Source organism: Calliphora vicina, chromosome 1 (genome assembly GCF_958450345.1).
Source record: "Calliphora vicina chromosome 1, idCalVici1.1, whole genome shotgun sequence".
Taxonomy (NCBI): domain Eukaryota; kingdom Metazoa; phylum Arthropoda; class Insecta; order Diptera; family Calliphoridae; genus Calliphora; species Calliphora vicina.
The window spans coordinates 76,305,016-76,328,420 of NC_088780.1; the positions used below are offsets into that span (position 1 = coordinate 76,305,016).

The 23,405-nt window shown below is 28.3% G+C and overlaps 1 protein-coding gene across 1 annotated transcript; it reads right to left on the bottom strand.

Moving 5' to 3' along the window:
• Window positions 1-237: 237 nt before the first annotated feature.
• On the bottom strand, window positions 238-1,431 carry LOC135950622 (uncharacterized). Its single transcript, XM_065500155.1, has one exon. It carries the CDS (start codon window positions 1,429-1,431, stop codon window positions 238-240), a length of 1,194 nt encoding a protein of 397 aa, XP_065356227.1.
• Between the last annotated feature and the right edge of the window lie 21,974 nt (window positions 1,432-23,405).

A 23,405-nucleotide genomic window follows, 5' to 3' on the forward strand; every position in this document is an offset into this window, starting at 1 on the left:
CTCTTAAATGATATGGATCCATCATTCCAGTTCAGGTGATGATAATTTCTCATTAACCAATTTGCTTCTCTTTGATACTTTGTTGATAAACACTTAAAATTAAATGGTGGTTTTATGAGGAAATTGATGTACTCTTTAGAATTAAAAACAACTGCAACTTCTTTAGCAATAAAAATATTTCCGTTGACTTTAAATCCTTGTAAATCGATAAAAATTTTATTTACCATGTTGTATGATTTATAAGACTTTTATAACTTGTACTCTTAATGGATTATATTCAATTATGCGATCGTGAATAAGAATACAATAAGCTGATGTCTTTTCGGGAATATTAGTATCTGTTTCTAATTCGATTTTTATATCGATTGGTCCACTGCTAACTGATTCGTTTTGATGTTGTACATCTATTACAATTATCGGAGCTTTATTTTTAAACTCTTGAGAAGTGAGTAGTGGTTTGGCATCTCTCATATAATAATAATTTTCCTGAAATCTAGCATACATATCATATAGAATCGCAAAACGCTCATTCTTAAATTTAATATTTAGATCATCATATGGATACGATTCAGAATTTAAATGTACTTTTAAATTAGTTAAATCACAATGAATGAATTTGTCTTCATGTTGAAAAGCAATCAATACAAAACGAGGACGTTCTCTATTTGAAGCTAATTTAACATTCCATATATGATTAACACCTATATTTAGTTGTGGATTAATATGACAATCCCAGCTACGAAATGCTATTGGTATAGAAGCACCACTGTTGATTGTCTTCATCATATTTAATTTACTTAAATCAGATAACTGAACGTGTGGTATTCTCCATGAAATATTTGAAATTGTCATTTTTGGTTTTTCAGTGGAAACAGATGAGTACACAAGATCAGCATCATTTTTACTACGCAAAAGAATCAACTCATGTTTACCATTTAATATAATTTTATTATAGTCTTCTGCGAATCCCAATAACATTTTCAGTGGAGCATAGAAATTAAAATATCCATTAATAAGTTTAATATCGTCAATTTTGTTCCATCCTGAATTTTCCATAGCATTACTATCCGTTGGTGATAATGAAACTAAATTTTTAATGGTGCTGGATGTTCCCAAATGTCTTGTACGATCTATCTCAATACCATTAAGCTCATAACGAATTTCATCAAAGAGATAGGCAAGAAAATTATTCTTCACTTTAAAATTGGATGAAGTAGTTATCAATTTTGTATTGTTAGCATCAGTAACGAACCCCTCTACATATATAAAACTTTCACCAGGTAAAACATATAAATCTTGATTTTGTATTGAAATTCTAATTTCATCATTACTGTTGTAAGACTGAAGATATGGTGAATAAGTATGATAATCTTTTTTTATAATATTCTCATCAGAAATCGGTTTTTCTAAAATATCTATTACAGAATTCATGTTTTTTTTAATTTAAAATTCAATAATTTGAGAAAATTTTTGTTTGCTTGAGTTAATTTTATATGTGGTAGTGATTTGTGTAATTGAGATATATTGTTGAATAATTTATTGCGATGATAAGAAATATTATTTTTTGAAATATTCTTATTGTAAATTAGCATTATTTTGTCGGTTTTAAGTGGATTCGAATTGTGATTTCCTCTCCTCGGAAGTTCACTAAATCTCCGTGTTGATCAACTACTCGTAAAGTTAGACTACTTATCTCTCGACAGTTGACTGGTAAATAAATGAGATTTCTAGGATTCTCATCTATTTTATACCCAGGAGGTACATTAAGCGCAAATTCATGTAATGTATGTGCTCTAGAGTTATTCATATACGTGTTGACGACTATATTGCTTTCAATTCGTAAAACATTTACTTTAAAAATATTAACTGGAAGATCTGAGTAGTAGACTTCGTTTGCATAAAGAATTTTATTTTTAAATCCAAAAAGATTACCAATCGTGTTTGTTTTATTAAAATAGATTGGATCATTAGATTTTGCTTCTATTATTATTATTATTATTTGCTTCTATATTAATTTCATTTTTTGGACTATATCGTTTATATTGTTCTTTAATATAATCAACTATATCATTTAATTCATACGATCCAATTGGAATTTCAATTACATATTCACCAATATGAAACAAATTATTATAAACATCTACATTAGGAATACTATTGTATGAATGAAAATCAGTTAGAGCGCACTCATATTCACTATCCAAATCAATTCTAGGAAAATAATTGGCTGTTAACTCAGATGAGTTAGAGCTAAGAGTTAATGTTATTGACATTATGCCAGCTGGATTGTAAATAAAACAAATCTGGTATAATGTTGCTTTATTAAAAGGTTTTATTTATTTTATTATAAATAAGATTAAATACATTCATAATTTTTCTTATAATTATAGTATTTCATTTTTATTAATCCAAGAGTTATGTTGATTTGAAAATCCCAACCATTTTACATACGCCTTTTCTCCTTTAGTTCTTAGAATCTTTTCAACAAGGTATGTATCCGGAAATTGAGTTTTACAAACTTCCTCACCATAGAATCCGCCTTCTATTGAATTTCCACGATAGTCTTCTAATATATATGTTGTAGGATATGTATTTTTTACTGTTATTATTTTGAAAATTTCTGTTGTCCAGTTTGGTGTATACCCTTTTTCAAAAATATGCTTATATTTACTAATGCGGACATAATTTCCAACAGTAAATTTAGATGTTTTATATATCTTCAAATGGTTGTATATTGTATTTAACAATTTTTTCTCGATTATAGAATTCACTTCAATGGGGGCCATTTTGATGGTTCGATGAAATTTTTTGTTATATCTATTAATCAATTCTTTGTAAATGTCGAGCCAATAATATGAACCGTTAAAACTAAATTCTTTCCACATCATTCCTTTTAATGTTCGATTAAATCGTTCTATTATTGACGCTTTCATTACACTAAATGTTGAGTAGTGATTTATCTTATGTTTATCCATTAGTTTTTGAAAGTGTTTATTAAAGAATTCTTTACCATCGTCTGTCTGTAAATTTTTTGGAATCCGACCTAATTTAAAAATATATTCCATTGCTTGGAATACTTCAAGAGCAGTTTTTGTTTTAAGTGGTGCGGCCCATGCATATTTTGAGAATGTATCAATTACAGTTAACAAATATCGATAACTTTTATTATATGTAGAATAATTTCCCATTTCAACTAAATCAGCTTGCCAAAGATCGTCTAATCCTTTCATCACAACTCTTCGACGAGTGAAATTTTTTCGAGCTTGTTTATGTAGTTCATTTACTAAGTCTCTTTTTGTAAGCATTATTTAATCTTTATTGAAAACAATTTCGTATGGTTTGTTATCTACTGATGTACTTTCACCTATTGTGATGTGTTCTAAATTATTATGTGTATAAATGATTTCTTTTAATATTTTGATTTGTTCTTCAAAATATAACTGTATATTTAAAATTACATCTTGAATTTCATTAATATTCTTTCCTAAATGGTTCATTATTTCCTTTTGTGCCTTTTCAATCTGAGATTGCAAAAACATTTTATTAACAACATCATTCTCTTCTAAAGCATTTGCAACATTTCTAATTCTTTTGCTTTGAACGTCAATGTTGTTGTCCATATCTATAAAGAACCCCAACAATTTATGTGCATTTTTCATTGAAATTATATCACTTCTGTCATTAAGGTAGTGTCCAAATTTATCAATAGACATAGTTTGTTCATATAGTAATGTTATTCAATAATGTTAGCTTCATATAATTCTTCAATGATTGATACAATTTCGTTATTATGATTGCTATGACCTGCTGCTTGTGATGCTAGCAATAGTTTAAGTCGATCTACTAACTCATTTGGATCATCTCAGTATATATAGTTGGGTTTATGTATGTTTAAGTTCATGATTCCATTTCCTAAATAATTATCTGTTGTTGTTGTAATTGGTGATGGTAATATTAAGGATTTGTTTGAAGATTTTTCTTTAAATAATTTTCCAATAATGTGTTTGTATTTATAGGCTTTCGTGCCCTTTATTTGACCATCAGATCTATAATCTCTTTTATACGCGTTAGTATTAATCAGAATCTTTTTATAAATTTCTAATTCTGATTTATCGTAGTTCTTTGGTGTTTTATGAAACATTAATGAAAATAAACCTGGTGTAAGGGCCCATATTTGATTACCAATTTGAATTTTATCTTCATTAAATTTGATTTTACTATCACCAAATTTCCACTCATTATTATCATCTTTATGTGGGCCATAGAGATTGTCTAACTGATTATTTTTTTCCAAATGTAATAAATCCATATCACTATTTAAATTTTCAGTTTCTGATTGAGAGTAAAAATCATCATCATCATCATCATCCTGATCAACTGAGTGGGTTGTATTTAATAATGTATCTTCAACAAGTTTCTTTGGAGTACTTGTATCCACATTCATCAGAAATTTGTTAGACATAAGACTTGTATTATTTATGATTTCATTTTTAATTTCTTTTCTTTCGGTTTTAGGGATATTTCTAACAATGTTAGATTTATTAATGAAATTATTCAAAGGTTCTGTTATGGTTTTAAATGTATCTTTTAGTTGTTTATTCGCATCTGCTTCACCAATTTTAATACTACGAAACTTTTTCTTTAATACATTTCTGGTTTTTATCAACTCCTTTAAAACTTTTTCATTCATTTTTGTGTTTTTTTTTTTTAGTTATTTGGATATTACTAAATTATGTTTCAGATATTAGATTAGCTATACGATCAGATCAGTTTAGTGGATTAGAAAATAAATCAGATAATCAGGTATCAGATATCAGGGTAGACAATTTTAGATAACAAATATCAGATAGTAAGGATTTATTATGATTTATCTGATAAAGATATTAGTAATGTTGTATATTGTTCAAACGTTACTGTTATACTAATATCAATATACAATTTATAATAATTTATATTGTTATAAAATAATTAAACAGCTTTCGATAGCGTCCGTTATTCAATTCGTCATCTTTATTAATCACCAAAAATCCATATTTATCCTTCCAACATTCTCGACAAATTTCATGAAACTTTTCAAAACTCATATCGCCAGCAACATGATCGCTATAAACATGTCTCATATTCATTTCATCTTGTTTAAACATTATAATCATATTAGCATTATCTCTAACTAAATGTTTTGGAATTCTTGTATATGTTTGACATAAATAGAATGAGTCAACATTTTTATGTCGACCCATACAGAAATATTCGCATATATTATTCTGTTTTTCACATGCAACATCATCAAATATCATAATTGAGTTTCTTTTTGCTTTATCTAGCGATATTACCGATTCATTATCTGAAAATGTAAAATAACCCATTCCTTTAATTGATGATATAAGACTCTTCAAATAGTTATATTTTGGTTGATCTAATGATTTCGAGTATAAATAGATATTTTCAAATTTAACTAACGGGGTTAATCCAATCATAACATTAGTCTTTCCACAATTCGAAGGACCAACTATCAGTGCACGAATAGAATTCGGTAATAAAAAACTATGTTTTATTTCTGAATTGATATTCGCTGAAGAATCTATATTGCGAATTAAAATACTTTTATGTTGTTTAACTAAACGCATCTTTACAACTGAATGCAATAACTCATAATAACTTTTTTCTTATAGAATATAATAATAATAACATGGTAATACACTATAAGAATTACGTTAATTGTAAAAGAGCTGTCATTGGGAGAGGTTTAGTAGATAAATTAATAAACAATCTACCTATTGAACTACATTTTCCTGGATATCAATAATGTGGTCCTGGTACAAAACTACAAAAACGTTTAAATAGATTTGATCCAGGAATAAATTTATTAGATGCTGCTTGCAAAGATCACGATATAGCATATTCCAAAAGTAAAGATATAAATATAAGACATCAAGCAGATAAAATTCTTGAAAATAAAGCTTGGGATCGAGTTATTTCAAAAGATAGCAGTCTTGGAGAAAAATCATTTGCATATTTGACCGCTAACATAATGAAAGCTAAAACTAAATTTGGTATGGGGATAGAGAAGAAAAGGTTAATAAATAAATCTAATGGAAGAAAACTTTTCAATACAACAATTAAAACGGCAACAAAAATTTTAAATAAGGAAAAACCCCAAGATATAAATTCTGCTATTAAGATTGCCCGCAAAATCGTAAAAAAATCATTTAAGGGAAAAAAGTCACAAGTTGTAATACCGCGAGTAATAAATGTACCCAAAATTGGAGGGTTTTTACCTTTAATACCCATTTTGACTGCTCTGGGAGCAATTGGTAGTCTATCGGCTGGAGGTGCTGCCATAGCTAAAGCTGTAAATGCTGCAAAAAATGCTAAAACTCAACTTGATGAAGCGATTAGACATAATAAAACGATGGAAGCTGTTGCAATGGGGAAAGGTTTATACCTCAGACCATATAAAAAAGGATATGGATTACTTTGTGAAGAAAAATCAAAAAACTTGTAAAGATGCTACCTAAGAGACCATTAAGCGATGTTGACCTGAAAATGTTTGCATCAAATATTCCAAATTTTAGAGGAGTTTTTATGTTAGACTCACTACCAAAACGCTCAAGAAAATCAGAATGTGGAATAGTTAATTTATATTCTATAACCGGAACTGGAACACATTGGGTGGCATATTATAAAGATAAACAACAAAAGGAATATTTCGACAGCTTTGGAAATTTACAACCTCCATTGGAATTAGTCGAATATTTAGGGAAAAATATTAAATATAACTACAATCGTCATCAGAATTATGATTCATTTAATTGTGGACACTTATGTCTTGAATTTTTATATCAAATATCTGAAAAGAATAAATAAAGTACAATCTCCTTTTTAATTGAATAATTTTTTATTGTTTTTCTTTATTAATAATATAGTATAAGAAGAAACTAATTTGTTTTTTCTATAAATATATATTTGTATGTTTTAGGTATATTTGAGATTTTATATATATTCAAGATTAATATATATATATATTAATCTTGAATGTGAACAACTATTTAGCTCTCATCCATTAATACATCAATTATAAAATGACCCCATGCAATAGTGTCTATTTTATTATCACAAATGTATCTTTTTCATCCATACAACTTAATGATATTTTATTAATTAATGTTGTATATAAAGTATGTAGTTTAGACTTAAATGTATACATGTTAGAATAATAAATTTGTTGGTTATATAAACAATTTTTATAATCAGATAAACTTAACTTTCTACAAACATTACTTTTTACTCCTTTTGCTTTTTTTACTTCCCTCATATCTTCAGTAATAAAGGAGTACATTTTTGATCTCAAGCCAATGAATTCTCTCATTATAATTCCATTGTTTTCATCTTTCATCAATCCTAATATTTTTTTATTTTTTTGAGGAATATTGAATTTATTATCTATTGCATATTCAGATGTATCAAATTTATTGTCAATGTCATTGTAGATATCTTTATAAAAATCATCAGTATGAATAGTATAAATAAATGAATCTGTGTCCATATAATTAAGTTCAATATTAGATTCATATTTAGGTAGCATGTAATCATAATGGAAATTATACATTTTCCACTTTGAAAGTTCTAAAATACAAAATCCAAGATAAATGGGTTTATTGTAAAGGGAATGAGTTTTATTTAATTCTACTGCAATCATGTTTTCCTCAAAAACACTCATGGAGTTGAATTCTGGTTTAGAAATTAGTGCACGAGCTCCTAACCTTCTTTTATTAGTATTTTCCCAAGAGTTTGCAATTTTTATGATCTTGCGTTTGTCAACGTTTTCCATGGTTTTTCCATATATAGCATTATTTAATAACTTAAAGAAATTTTTCTCGAATGTATTTTTAGCATTGGTTCTATGTAAGGTATTTAAAGATATATATTTTTTTAACCTGTTTAAATTTTAGTATTCTATGAATTTTTTTTAATTTCAAGCCATGTTTAAGACAATGCTGTAAATTTGTATAGTAAATAACATATTTATTTTTATCAGTTAAATCAGAAACTAATTTTGATTCTTTGGCATTCGGAGGTATTTTATTTTCGCAACAAAATGGTAGATAGTTGTGATTATCATGAATCTCTATAGGATATATCAAATCAACTTCTAGAATATAACCAATAGTTGAGTCATCAGGAATTAAATTTATTGAGAAATTGTCTATATCACTAAGTCACTCAAAATTACTTTCTGGCAAATACTGTGACATAGCCCATCCGTACAAATTGTTTGCATCTAGATACATTAAATATTTGGATGGCAGATTTCGATTGTAATCTACCATATATTTATTATTAGCTACAGAATGTCTCTTTGAACATTGAACAATTCCTCCCCTTATTCCCTTTTGAATAAAAGTTATCATGTCAATATCCATTAAGAGTTCTAATTCTATTTTGGTTATTTTTAGCATGGCATCCCATGAAAACCCAGGTGCTGTATAATAGTGACAAGGATCAAGTTTATAAATATTTTTGCATAGCAATCTAAAATTTTCAAAAACGTCTGTTAACAGTAGTACATCGGTTTTCAGATAAAGCATAAGGTAATCCTCTAATGATTTACAATCGAATTCTTTCGAAACTTCTTTAGCATGATTGTAATCATCAATAGAACATTCAGACTCAGTTAATATATTAAAAAAATCCTCTCTCTTTGGTAAATTACATTCTTTAAGCTTATCAGTACTATTTAAATAATTATATGGAAAAACTCCTTTCCTCATTAGTAATGAAAACTGTTTTATATCTGGAAATATTGATTTAATTGTTATAAAGTCAGTTTTAGACAAATTATTTGCTAATGAGTCCAGACTTGATGACATAAATCTAAACGAATCTAAAAATCGAATTTCTATATTTTCATTTTCCGCTCTAATAGTTTTTGATAGAGATATGTACAACTCTTTATTAAGTGGGATAATATTTATTGGACCATTATCAATTAAATTAAGTTCCTTTATGAATAAATGACAATATAACAGGAAAAAATTTTGGAATTTGATAATTTAAATTACATATGTTGTGTGCTGGTCCTCTATATTTTCCACTTAAATGACAATGATCTTTTACCTTCAATTCATTGATGAAAGGAGATCCACAAATATGACATAGATTATCATTTTCAAAATTTCTTTGTTCCTCTTCATTCAAAGGAATCATTGGCTTGATATCTTTCAAAAAATTTGTGTGCAAATACTCTACATCCTTAAATAATTCTGTTATAAATAATTTGGGTGAATTCAACCCTTTAAAAGATTTTAATTTATCTAAGTTCTTATCAAAACTACATTTAATAAAGTATGAAAAAGCATAAGGTATATGTTTGTTTATGAATGTTGTTGACGAAATATTAGGATCTGGAATGGATGTATCAATATTTTGAAATATACATTCGGAATCCGCATAAATAACAAATGGTACATCTATTGCTTTTCTATGATTATTAAATTTTAGTGTAGACTTATCTTCATTAGGCAGATATACTACTCGTTTGTTGCACTCCGTTATATGTTTAGATAGTATATATTCCTTCGTAAAATGTTGTAGACAAAAGTTACAAACAAATTTTTTTCCTTTATGTTTGCTGGTTTGTTTTCTAATTAATCTGTTTTTGAGAAATAAAATTATTTAAGTATTTTTATAAAATTCGATAGTTTTCATATTATTATACCTTGAAATATTTTTTATCCATACGTAATGTGCTGTAGTTGATGAATTAGTTTCCTTTTGAAGAAACAGAAGATTAATATGTTGCGTCTTAATCTCTTTAGTTTTATAATATGGTAAAATTATAATGTTTTTTTCTTCATCGTATCCAAAGACGTTTATGCTTATCCATTCGTTGAGATTTTCAAAAAGCTCAACATGTTTTATTTGTAATGGAAAGCATAAACCTTCAAAGTTTAATGTGGTTTCGCCAATAATAATTTTTGTTGAATGTATATCCACTGGATAAGATGATGTCCTCTCAGCACTTTGGTAAAATTATATATTGCTGAAACTATTGCCCATTTAAAACAAAATTCATCATTGTTTCTTATGTTGATACAAGCTTTTTTTAATGATAACATTTTCGGGGTAGGAATATATGTATGATGAACCCTTTAGTGGTTGATACTTATTTAAGTTTATTTCTGCTCTTAATATTTGAATCAAGGTCCAACCACTATCCCTTTCTTGAAATTCCTCCATCTTTGTTGAGATGCTTGTAATTTTTTCCAAAAACACATTGCTGAAATCCTCAATTGAGAATATAGTTATCATTTTTGATTGAAATGTGTTTACTTCAATCATAGTGTCATCTAAGTTATCCAAATTAGGCTTAACATATAATGCGAAAAGCTCAATATTGAATTTCATAGCATTATATAAAGAAATCCACAAAGTCATCTCCTCTTTTAACGCGACACACGCTCTCTTTAAGAAATCTTCCGGAATGAGACATCCTTCATCTGTGTTTTCAAAAGATAGAGTTTGAATTCGTCTTTTAAAAGCACTATTTTTTCTTTTAATTCCAATACATGGAGAAGGAAAATTTGTAAGACTTCTTGAAGAGCTAGCATGCACTCTTTCATGTGAAAATAAATTTGTTTCGCTAGCGAATTTCTTTCCACATTCAATGCAATTAAACTTGTTTTCCATATTGTTTTTATTTATTTTTTGGTTAGATGTTATACACTTCAACAATGTTTGTATACTAAATAAACCCTTGATTTTGAATAACAAATTGATATTATTCTAGAATCTACTTTAGAAAATGTAAAGAAAAATTTATTGTAAACATTTGAATAAAAATTAAATTTGAAAATATTTTTTTGAGTGTTTATGTTTAAGTGTGTTTGTGTAGTCGACTACAGCTAGTTCAGTTTTATGTATACACTATAGAGTGACAATCAGTTGTATGGAAAAAAATTTTTGTTAAAATTTTAAAGAGTGCCGGGTGGAATATTGTGACACTAGGCCTAAATGTTAAGTGCTGAAAATTTGAGCCAAATCGGGCAACGATTTCAGGACGCGCATCGAGGTCAAAGTTCAGATATATGCAAAATTTTACTGTTAATATGGAATAAATAGGTGAAACTCGTTAACTTTCTGCATTGTTTTCTAGAAATGTGTAGATTTATTTATATTAATGAATATTACATTAAAAAAAATTTTTGGAAATTAACCCTGTATCTCCTTTGGTTCAAAATGACCCAAAAACTGTATTATCGCCAAAATTAGAGAAAAATGCAAATTTTTCAGTTTTTGAAAAAATTTTGCTACTAAATAAATACTTTTGCAATTGAATGCAAAAGAATCGAAATATGTACGTAATTATCGTTGTAATGAGATATAAATGACAAAATTTGATTAAAAACTTTTAAAGTTATTACAAATTCGCCAGACCATTAACGTGTTTCAGGCCACTTGAACAAAAAATTTAGGAAAAAAATTAAGATATTTCGAGAAAAATTAAAATAAAAGCTAATTTTTACTTAAAATATGTCCATATTTACTTGTATATGAGTTTTTGTCTTCGTAGGGTACCGTTAACCTATTTGGAGGGATGGCCAAAAAAAATAATTTTTTTTAACGGCTGTTTCAAAACTCCATTTTCAAATTTTTAAAAATTTTGTTAAACAAATTTCAGATTTTTTCGATCATCACATTGGAGTTTATTGAGATCAAAATAGGGAATAAAAATATGAAAAAATTATGTCAATACCTCTTACAGTTTTTCCGTACCTGCGATTTAAATTTTGCGTTTTTCAAGAAAAACTAATTTTTTGTCCATATTTAGGCGAATGAGTCCAATTTCCTTACTGTTATAAATTTTAAGTAAAACCAATTCATAATATTATAGTCCTTGTAATTTTAAATATGTTTTGAAAGTTTTACTAAAATCGGAAAACGATAACCTTTGAATCGTGAAGGTCAAAGGTCAAATTTTTCAATATTTGGAATTTCTAATGAAAATATAGCGAAATGTTATATATTTTTGGGCCGATTTTCATGAAACTTGAGTAAAATATATAATGGTGTCTAGCATTTACAACAACAGTACAAAAATGGATTTTAACCTTTAAGAGTACTTGGGGTCAAAATTGTTGTGTTTTTCGTGATTTTAAAAGTTGAGGGTAATTTGGACCCCAAGTGCTGCTAAGGGTTAATTTCCATTTTTGTGCTGTGATTTTAAATTCTGGACTTTATGTTATATTTTCCTCAAGTTTCATGAAAATCGGCACAAAAATATATAACATTTCGCTATATTTTCATTAGAAATTCAAAATATTGAAAAATTTGACATTTGACCTTCACGATTCAAAGGTTATCGTTTTCCGATTTTAGTAAAACTTTCAGAACATATTTAAAATTACAAGGACTATAATATTATGAATTGGTTTTACTTAAAATTTATAACAGTAAGGAAATTGGACTCATTCGCCTAAATATGGACAAAAAATTAGTTTTTCTTGAAAAACGCAAAATTTAAATCGCAGGTACGGAAAAACTGTAAGAGGTATTGACATAATTTTTTCATATTTTTATTCCCTATTTTGATCTCAATAAACCCCAATGTGATGATCGAAAAAATCTGAAATTTGTTTAACAAAATTTTTAAAAATTTGAAAATGGAGTTTTGAAACAGCCGTTAAAAAAAATTATTTTTTTGGCCATCCCTCCAAATAGGTTAACGGTACCCTACGAAGACAAAAACTCATATACAAGTAAATATGGACATATTTTAAGTAAAAATGAGCTTTTATTTTAATTTTTCTCGAAATATCTTAATTTTTTTCCTAAATTTTTTGTTCAAGTAGCCTGAAACACGTTAATGGTCTGGCGAATTTGTAATAACTTTAAAATTTGGTAATCAAATTTTGTCATTTATATCTCATTACAACGATAATTACGTACATATTTCGATTCTTTTGCATTCAATTGCAAAAGTATTTATTTAGTAGCAAAATTTTTTCAAAAACTGAAAAATTTGCATTTTTCTCTAATTTTAGCGATAATACAGTTTTTGGGTCATTTTGAACCAAAGGAGATACAGGGTTAATTTCCCAAAATTTTTTTTTAATGTAATATTCATTAATATAAATAAATCTACACATTTCTAGAAAACAATGCAGAGAGTTAACGAGTTTCACCTATTTATTCCATATTAACAGTAAAATTTTGCATATATCTGAACTTTGACCTCGATGCGCGTCCAGAAATCGTTGCCCGATTTGGCTCAAATTTTCAGCACTTAACATTTAGGCATAGTGTCACAATATTCCACCCGGCACTCTTTGAAATCTAAAAAAAAAAAATCGGCTGTCACTCTAATACACTAGCATGCAACCCGCTACTTCGTTAGCGAAAAAATGTGGAAATAACAAAACAACTACGTAAATTATTTTAAAATGTTTATTATAGAAATTTTAATTATTGCGTAAAGTAAATACACCTTACAATTGTTTGTAGTCCATGATATTTTGAAGTATTAAAGCATCTCAAAACTGCTTGCGTAATTGAAAATTCATAATAATAATTGCAAATATTAATAGTAGATAGATAAAGATATACTAATTTAATAATGTGTGTGAAGTTAAATTTCGAAATTTATAACCCTAGACACAAACCAGTTGAGTTAACAGAGTTATGTTTAAAAGTTTACATGACACCGTTAAACATTGTAAATCAAGGAAAGTGTATTCAAAATGGAATAATAACCACACGGTTGAACCTAATGTACCACTAATGATTGAAACGGGAACTAATCTCCCGTTTTTTCCAAAAACTAAGTCAAATCATAAATGTCAAACATAGTTTTATACTTTTGCGGAATTTTTAAAATTTAATTATTATGGATGGACGAATCTAAATTCATGGAAAACGGGAGAAGATGGGCAGATGGAACTTGCTGAAATTTATAGCCAAGGTGTTTTTCTATCATAACCCATGGTCATAACCCTTAACAGTGCGAGTTTTGATAGAGAAATTAAAATTTTTCGGAAATTTAAATTTCTTGGGAGGATGATCTAAATTTCTTGGAAATGGGAGAAGATGGGCGGAGGAATCTTGCTGGAATATTTAGGTAGGGTGTTGGTCTATCATGGTCCGTGGTCATAACCTTTAACAGTGCGAGTTCTGCTAGAGAAATTTAAATTTTTCGAAAATTTAAATTTTTTTGAGGATGATTCTAAATTCTTTTATAACGGGAGAAGATGGGCAGAAGGAACTTGCTTGAATTTATAGCCAAGGTGTTTTTCTATCATAACCCATGGTCATAACCCTTAACAGTGCAAGTTTTGGGAGGAAGAATTTAAATTTTTTGGAAATGGTAGAAGATGGGCGGATGAATCTTGCTGGAATATTTAGGTAGGGTGTTGGTTTATCATGGTCCGTGGCATAACCGTTAACAGTGCGAGTTCTGATAAAGAAATTTAAATTTTTCGAAAATTTAAATTTTGTTTGAGGATGAATCTAAATTTCTTGGAAATGGGAGAAGATGGTCTATCATGGTCCGTGGTCATAACCTTTAACAGTGCGAGTTCTGATAGAGAAATTTAAATGTTTCGAAAATTTAAATTTTTTGGAGGATGAATCTAAAATCCTGTATAACGGGAGAAGATGGGAAAATTAAATTTTTCGAAAATTAAAATGTTTTTGGAGGATGAATCTAAATTTGTTGGAAATGGGAGAAGATAGGTGGAATGAACTTGCTGGTATTTATAGATAAACTGTCCCACTATGATAATCTGTGGTCATAATATTTAACAGAGCGAGTTTTGATAATAATTTTTTAATTTTGACCAAAATCAAAATTTAATATACTTGGGAGGCTGAATCCGAATTCTAGGAAAACGGGAAAAGATGGGCGGATGGAACATGATGGAATTTATAGATAGGCTGTTAGTCTACCATCGTCCATGGTCATAACCTTTAACAGTGCGAGTTCAGAGAAATTAAATTTTTACGAAAATTTAATTTGGAGAATGAATCTAAATTTCTTGGAAATGGGAGAAGATTGGCAGATGAATCTTGTGTGATTCTGCATTTATTCTATAATTCAAAAATATATTTGAAAAAGCACAAAATATTTTTCTGATCTTCTTAGGAAAATTAATTTCAACTAACAGTCGTACATACACTCAGATGGACAAATAAGTGTTCACCAATTACCAATAAATATTCTTACTTTAATCATATATGTATATTTACAACTGTCTCAATTTACATACATTGTTTAAGCCAAAATAAAAATTACAGCCAGAAGATAGATAATAAATAGTAGTAGTAATTGGTTTTTAAGTCTCATAGAAACTCACATTCTAACTTTTAGAATTTTCTATGTTTATGAAAATCAAAAATACTATTAAATAACTGTTAGTTCAAACGTCATTTCGGAAATGCTAAATCGCTTTTCAAGGTATCTCGTCTTCGATTCGTATGGTACCCAATTTGCCTTTTTTTTTGACAAATCCAGCTGCTTGCAAACGTTTTGCTTCTTGAGTATCTCCCTATGATATTGCAAGCTCATGTTGAGTTTGACAACAACATTCACGGATTAATGCCTCCAAATCTTGGTCTTCAAATTGTTTGGTTGTCCTGGGCCTTCCGTTTCAAAATCATCACTTCTGAACATGCACCATCTCTTGCACGTTGAAACCGATGGAACACGTTCACCATAAGCTTTGGTGATCTATGTGTACTTCTGCGGCACGTTTTTCAAATGAAAGAAGTAAAGCAAAACTTTCCACATATGACGCTTTGTTGGCACAAAATTCGACAAAAAAAACTTTGTTGTTTACACATAATGTTCAATAACTAAGCGAGGATGAATGACAGATATATACCCTTTAGAGTGATATAAAAGTTATTAAAAATTAAAAAAGGGGTTCAAAAGATACGCCACCTATAGCAAATCCCACATTTTTGAGTCATATACCCAATAGTTGAAATCAAATTTCAGTAAAAATATTTTTTTAAACACACTTTCAACATATTTGGGGTATTCAAACGGTCTGATTGTCCTAATATATTATGATAGTTTAAACAAATTGTTGTTGTGCTTCAAAAAAAGTGTTATTTTATGACAAAACAATGAACATAGTTCAAAAAGTCTTATTAGTTTAGAACATTATTGTTTGAAACACAACAAAAATTGTTTAAACTATCATAATATATTAGGACATTATGACAATAAGGACATTAGGACATTAAAAATTGTGGTGTGAATGTATGTACATATACATTTTATTTACACGATAAAAACGTAATAAAACTTAATGAAGATTAATATATATATATGGAATATGAAATTAAAAAACTTACATTTCTAAGTAACGTAGAATTTTTTGTTTTAATTGAATTTATAAAATTTGAGCACTTATTATTACACAACTATTTTTTTTCAAATGAGTTGACGGTTATATGTAAATAGTGTTGTCTATTCATCGAAATAAAAATATTTAAATAAATGTTTGTGTAAACGATTTTATTTAAGCGAAAATTTATTTGTTATTATCTAAAAAAATGTTTTTTTTTATAAAGCGTGCAATTTGTATGAAGAATACTGGTAATAAGGTTTTAAACTTGAATTTTTTTCATACAAAATTTGTTCAACGTTTGGAAGCGTAAGCAATTTGTATGAAGAATACTGGGAAAAAAGTTTAAAACTTATTTCCATAGAATTTTATTTTAACGTTTGTCGTTGCGTTTTATAAAATGAGGCCCTAAATTTGTTTTATAATCTTTTGATAAATTGAATATGAATAAGGTTTTAATCATAGAGACACATATTGCGTAAATTCTGTTTTTTAAATTTATAAAAAGTTTCTAATACTACATTTGAGTGAGATATAAGTTGATTTTATAAACTTGATAAATAGAGTATAAATAATGATTTACTCATAGATACACATAGTGCTTTACATTTTAATTTTTTTAGGGTCTAATTTTATAAAACGAAACGACAAACGTTAAAATAAAATTCTATGGAAATAAGTTTTAAACTTTTTTCCCAGTATTCTTCATACAAATTGCTTACGCTTCCAAACGTTTTGTTTTATAAAATGAGGACCTTAATTTACTGAAATTGTTATTAAATTTTGCGAGAACAAAATTCTTATTTTAGCGAATAGGAATAAACATTTGATTTTTTTTGAGAAATGCTTTAATGAATATATTTTTATGAATATTTTTTGTTTTGTTTCACATTTCAACAAAATAATTTGTTTTGTAGTTTTTTATCAAATAAAACTATAACATTTCAAATAGCATTAAACCAACTATATTTACAACACTGTTATTAATATTTTCCCTCATAAATTCCCATATACATTTCATATAACTGTATGTTGAATAAATTTTAAATTTATTGAATAAGGTGAAAATAATAATTTTTACAAAAAAGGTTAAGGTTTGTGTCTGTACTATTGGAATTTTCAACACCATTAGAATTCAACTAATGGTGAATAGGGTGAAAAACTATATATTTTAAAATAAAATTAGTATTCTAAACATGAAAATAAACATTCTGGTGTAGGCTAAGGGTTTAGACTACTGAACTGTAGCCGAACTACATCGGTTCGAATCTCAGTGGTGGCAAAACAATTTTATTGAAAAAAAAAAATAAAACTACTTGAATAGAATAGTAGAAATGAATTTCAAAAAAGTACCAATATAAGTGTACTGAAATTTGGCCCTTTTTACCCATTTGTATTTGACTTCCGAATAGCATGTTGTGGATTCTTTTTTGTGTGGTTGGAAGAATATTTTATCTTTTTTTATTTTTAAATTGAATAAATAATATCAAATCTCCGTTTTTATCCCGTTTTTTGTCCCCCGTGAAGAAATAATTTTCAAAAAAGTACCTAGTAATACGTACTATTTGAAAATAATAGTTCATGGAATTGTTAGTGAGAAAATACATTTTGATAAAAAAGTACCAAAAAAGAAAACAATTTTGAGGCCTTAGGAATTCGAATTTCAAAAAAGTACCAAAAAGATTTCTAGTTTTTATTGATCTGAGCCAGATACATTCAATATAATATTTCTATGTTTATTTATGTAGGAGATATACATGTTAACAGAGGGTTCTACGGGGACTATTTTTACCCCATATGGCCACTTGAATTTTGAATTTCAAAAAAGTACCAAACACCTGTCGGCTCTTTTTTTGATTACAGGCGGACGCATTTAAAATATTATTTCTAAGTTTATTTGTTTTGGAGATATAGAGGTACAGGTTTTACCCGTTTTTGCCCCATTTGTCCCCCTTAACGACCGAATTTCCAAAAATCCCTTCTTAGTGGATCTACATATTGTAAAAGGAACCCATTACCCGAATTTCAAGTTTCTAGCTTTAGCGGTTTGGGCTGTGCGATGATGAATGAATCAGTCAGTCAGTCAGTCAGTCAGTCAGTCACGTTACTCTTTTATATATATAGATTATATAATAATAGAAAAAAAAACACACAGCTGACATTTTTTTATTGGTTTTGTAATTTGATACATTGTAAAACCTAGTATTTATAACAATTATTTTCAATAAGTTGAGTTTTTTATTTAAAAATACTCAATTTATAGATCTATAAAATCTACGAATAAACATTTTTAAATTTTGTTATTAACATAAAAAGTACTCAATACTTGAATAAATACCAAAAAAAGGTGTGAGAAATAGAGAAAAAATTAATCAAAAACCTATAAATACTCAAAAAAAAGGTTTGAGAAATGAATAACCTTTTCAACAGAAAAAAATATATTATAAGAAAAATATATATTTATCCCAATTCATAACAAAAATTATTCTCCCATACAGATTCTAAACACAAAATTTATAATCCCAAATTCAATTTTATATCCCAAACAATATTTTATATGAGAGAAAAAAAATTTTCCTTATGGAAAAAATACATAAAGTAGGCACAGAAATCAAACAAAATACACTCCCATAGAGATTGTAAATTTCAAATTTACTATCCCAAAATCAATTTTATATGGGAGAAAAAATTTCTAATTATTCTCCCATACAGATACTAAACACAAATTTATTATCCCAAACTCAATTTTATATGAGAGAAAAAAATTCTCTGTGTTAGTATCCCCATATTACTACTACTGTGATGAGTAATTATCAAAATATAGTAACCTATTTTAGATGGCCCAATAAGTTCTTAATTATTTTGTAAAGGGTTCCGATAACCCCGCCCCTGGGGTTATCGGAACCCTTTAAAACCGTTTAAAAAATTCATGGAATACTTTTTTGAAAAATATGACAAAAAAAGCTTTTTATTGAATTTTGCATAGATACAAATTTTTCAAATTGAAATAAAATTTTTATTTATGAATATTTTTTAATGAAATTTCACAGTTATGTAGATGTTTCTATTTAAAATGGAAAAATAAAAAAAAATTTAAATTTGTAATCAAGTATCCCGCAATTCCCAAAAAAAATCTTGAAAAATCCCAAAAATGGGATTTTTTCGTTTTTTTGGCTGTAATATCCATAATAGGGCGGGGTCATCGGAAACCTTTACAAAATAATTAAGAACTTATTGGGCCATCTAAAATAGGTTACTATATTTTGATATCGAATATGCGATTTGAGAATTTTTGACCTAAATTTGAATTTTACATAAAAAATAGGCATTTTTTGAATGGACCTGCTCCCGTCGGTATCAAAAATTATAAATGTTTTTTTCATTTAAAATATTTGGCGTAAAGTTAGCTTTTCAAAAAGTACAAATTTATTATACATCCTGTTAGAAATATTTTAGATAACTTAAAAAGAATAAAAGTACTTTTTTCCCAAAAAAATTGCGAAAAATCGCCTTTTTTAATTTTTTTAAATTCAAATGAATATAACTTTGGACTCAGCCATGATTTTTAATTTGACTCAGCCATGATGAATTTGATATATAGATCTATTGTTAATCCTATAAAAGAAAAATGGATAAAATCGGGGAATATTTGGAACCGCGGTCACCAAAAAACTGGAGTAGAGTGGGTAAAAATGTTGAAAATTAAATTTTCAAATGCGAATATCTCCTAAGTTATAAGAGATAATTAATAGCTACGAGGAGGTTTTATGTAGTGCTCGACGAGGAGATTCTAAATGTGCAATTTTTTTAAATCGTAACACAAACGAAGAAATAGGATCATTTTAAAAATTGAACATACCCGAGGTGTCCTACTTTGGGAACCACTGGTCCCGCTCCTGGTGGGCTCATGAGGTCCAAATTCAAAACTTAAACTCGACTACACTTCCTCTTTGCGCATGTGAAATTTCATTCAATATTTCCCTGTTTTTTTATGCTCATACCACTGTGCGCCGTAAAACATTATAGATCAGTCATGCCCAAGCCCTATACTCTTGGTACTCCTTTGTTTTTGTAAATGCTCTTAGCTATAGGCTGTGTGTTTTGTATACTCACTAGAGCACTCAGCACTAGCAATATAAAATACACAAACAACTTTGTCTTATTATTTTTTTGTCGTTCTTCAAAGCAACAACACTTTCATATGCTTTGCTGGTAAACATTGACGACTGCGATCATCAATGTAGATTTTGTTTATCGTATGATATTTGTTTTGAAAGTGAGTTTTTTTTTTCTTTGTATGAATTGGTTTTAACAACAAAAAATATTGAATAAAAGTAGTTTTTCTTTAAATGTATTGGTGTTTACTCTTCCATAAGGAACTTGTGGGCACCCCTGTTATAGATCCACCAGCAGCCTCAAAAATTCGTAACTTATTATTTTTAGAGATCATCGGGTTATTTATACATTTGGAACATGTCATGTTCAATGCAAGTTTTGAAGCGGCTAATTTATTAGCCAAGTGTGTCTTGAAAGATAAGTTGTAAGCATGGCATAATCATTTACAGGTAGTCCCAATTCTACAACAAATACAACTAAGCAAAAACAACATTATTTTGTTTTTGTAAAAATATTTTCTAAATGTCAAAACAAAAATAAATAAAAGCAATATAATTTGATTTTTTTCTTATTTTAAAAGAAACAAATTTTAATTCAGTTCTAATTGTTAATACTTCCTATGAGGCTATCCGTGCATTTACTATGTCCCGTGTGTTTTGTAGAGCCATGAATTTCGATTCATTAAAAACAGCGACCGTTTCGAATGCACGGGTCATGCCGATGTGGATATAAGCTGGCGTGTCATAATGTCCTTCATCATAATGTCCATGGACGTTATCCAGGAAACTTTTTTAAATGAATCCAAAATACAACACCAAAGTTACGAGCAATTCTATCCGGGATAAGAGTGCCACTTTCTTAAATCTTAACCAAATTTTAAAAAACATTTATGTTTTAAAAGTGTCACAAAGTGCATGGACATTTGAAATTGTTATAACTTCCATGGACACTATGACTCTTTTTGGTGTGACATAACGTCCATGGACATTATGACACGCCACCTGGAGATCAACGGGAGTATTACGGAATCTAGGATCGTTTGTCGATATTCCAACTGCTCTTAAAAATTTCGATTTAACCGAAAACAATTTTCAATTTAAATAAAAAAGATTTGACAGTTAGAAAACGGAAAATAATTTTATATATAAGTAAATAAACTTTGACAGTTAGAAAACAGAAAACAAATCGAACAAAAAATAATCAGCTGACTTATTGACTTCACCTGTAAATCTTGGTTGTAAGTAATTTCAATTCCAAGGTATTTGTAGCTGTTAACAATTTCAATGTTGTTATCACAATTCCAGTTAAGATTAGAGGATATTCTTGGGCCATTACGAAAAACGATAATTTTTGATTTATTTAAATTTACTTTTAAACACCACGTTTTGCAGTATTCATACAAAACATTAATCATTTCCTGCAACCCAGATTGAGAATCCGACATAATAGCAATATCATCCGCATAGAGTAATATTTTAACATTTACGCCAGCAACGTTCACGCCATTAGGAAGTATTTCAGCGAGATCATTAATATACAGCGTAAATAGTATACATCCTTGTTTAACTCCAAGTTCTTCATTGAAAGGTTTAGACATGGTGTTACCATCCCATATACGGCATTCAGTGTCAGAATACGCATTCTGTAATATTCTTATAATTTTGGATGATATCCCTAAGCAGGATAGTTTGTAAAACAAACTGTTTCTAGGAACTGTATTTAAAGCACATGAAAATTCTACGAAGAAATTGTATGTTTTTTATCATTTAGTTTGTTTTAATCAGTGATGTTCAAAAATAAAAATGAAGATGTATTTGGCGAGAGAGCTACCCAGCAAACATAATGTAAAACACATAAAATAAGAACAAAATAAAGAATGTTTAGATTTAGAATTTTCGCCATATATATCCAATTTATTAAATGAATGTAATTTAAATTTTAAGGAAATGAAGGAATATACATTATACGGCCGAAATTCACTGAAATTTTTTATTAATTTTTGTTTTGTGTTCAATTGTAATTGAAACGCGTGTGTTTGCTATGCTTCGTCCAAAAACCAACCAACAACAATGCTTAATGAATTTCTGAAAAAAATGAGACATTTGTTATGCTCTTTTAAAGAGAATAAGAATATGTGTGTTGTTACTCAACGCGAAAGCACAATGAAATGAACATCATTGGTTTAAATTTATGATATTGACAAGATTGAAAATAGTGTCTACAGTAGAGTATTGCTTTCTAAAACCTGCATGATATTCATTAAGTATATTGTTGTCTTCTAGTCAGTACGTTATTCTATTTAGTAGAATTGTGTTGACAATTTTGCATAATGTGTCGATCAACGATAAACCACGATCATTTCCAGGTTGATTTGGGTCGCCTTTCTTGAAAAGTGGTAATAAAATGGATTTACGAAAACTTGATGGTATTTTTTCTCGAAGAAATATTATATTAAATACAGATAATATTTCATGTATGAAATAATTAGGTGCATATTTATAAAATTCATAACTTACACCGTCTTGGCCTGGAGCTTTCTTTAGTTTTAGGGTTTTTATCACGGAAGCTATTTCACCAAATTCCATAGGGGAATCCAGAACGGGATCTGTTATATATGGTATGGACCAGCTTATCTGTCGATTATTTTCAGTGTTGCTTAACATTGCACTGAAATGTGGAAGGAAATCGTGAAAGTTAAACCACCTTTCATTACGTGTTTAGCCGTACATAGGGAATTCGATATTTTCCACCAACCTCTACAGTATTTTACGGTGTTGAGCTTTAGTACATTTCTATCGTAATATTCAATTTTTTTAAGTTTACATAATTTTATATAATTTGCTCTAGCTATTAAATGTCGTCGTTTGTTGGCATCGGAGTGTATTCTTCTGTATTTCCTAAGGTTTTTTATCATTGTCTTACGATAGCGAGCGCACTTGC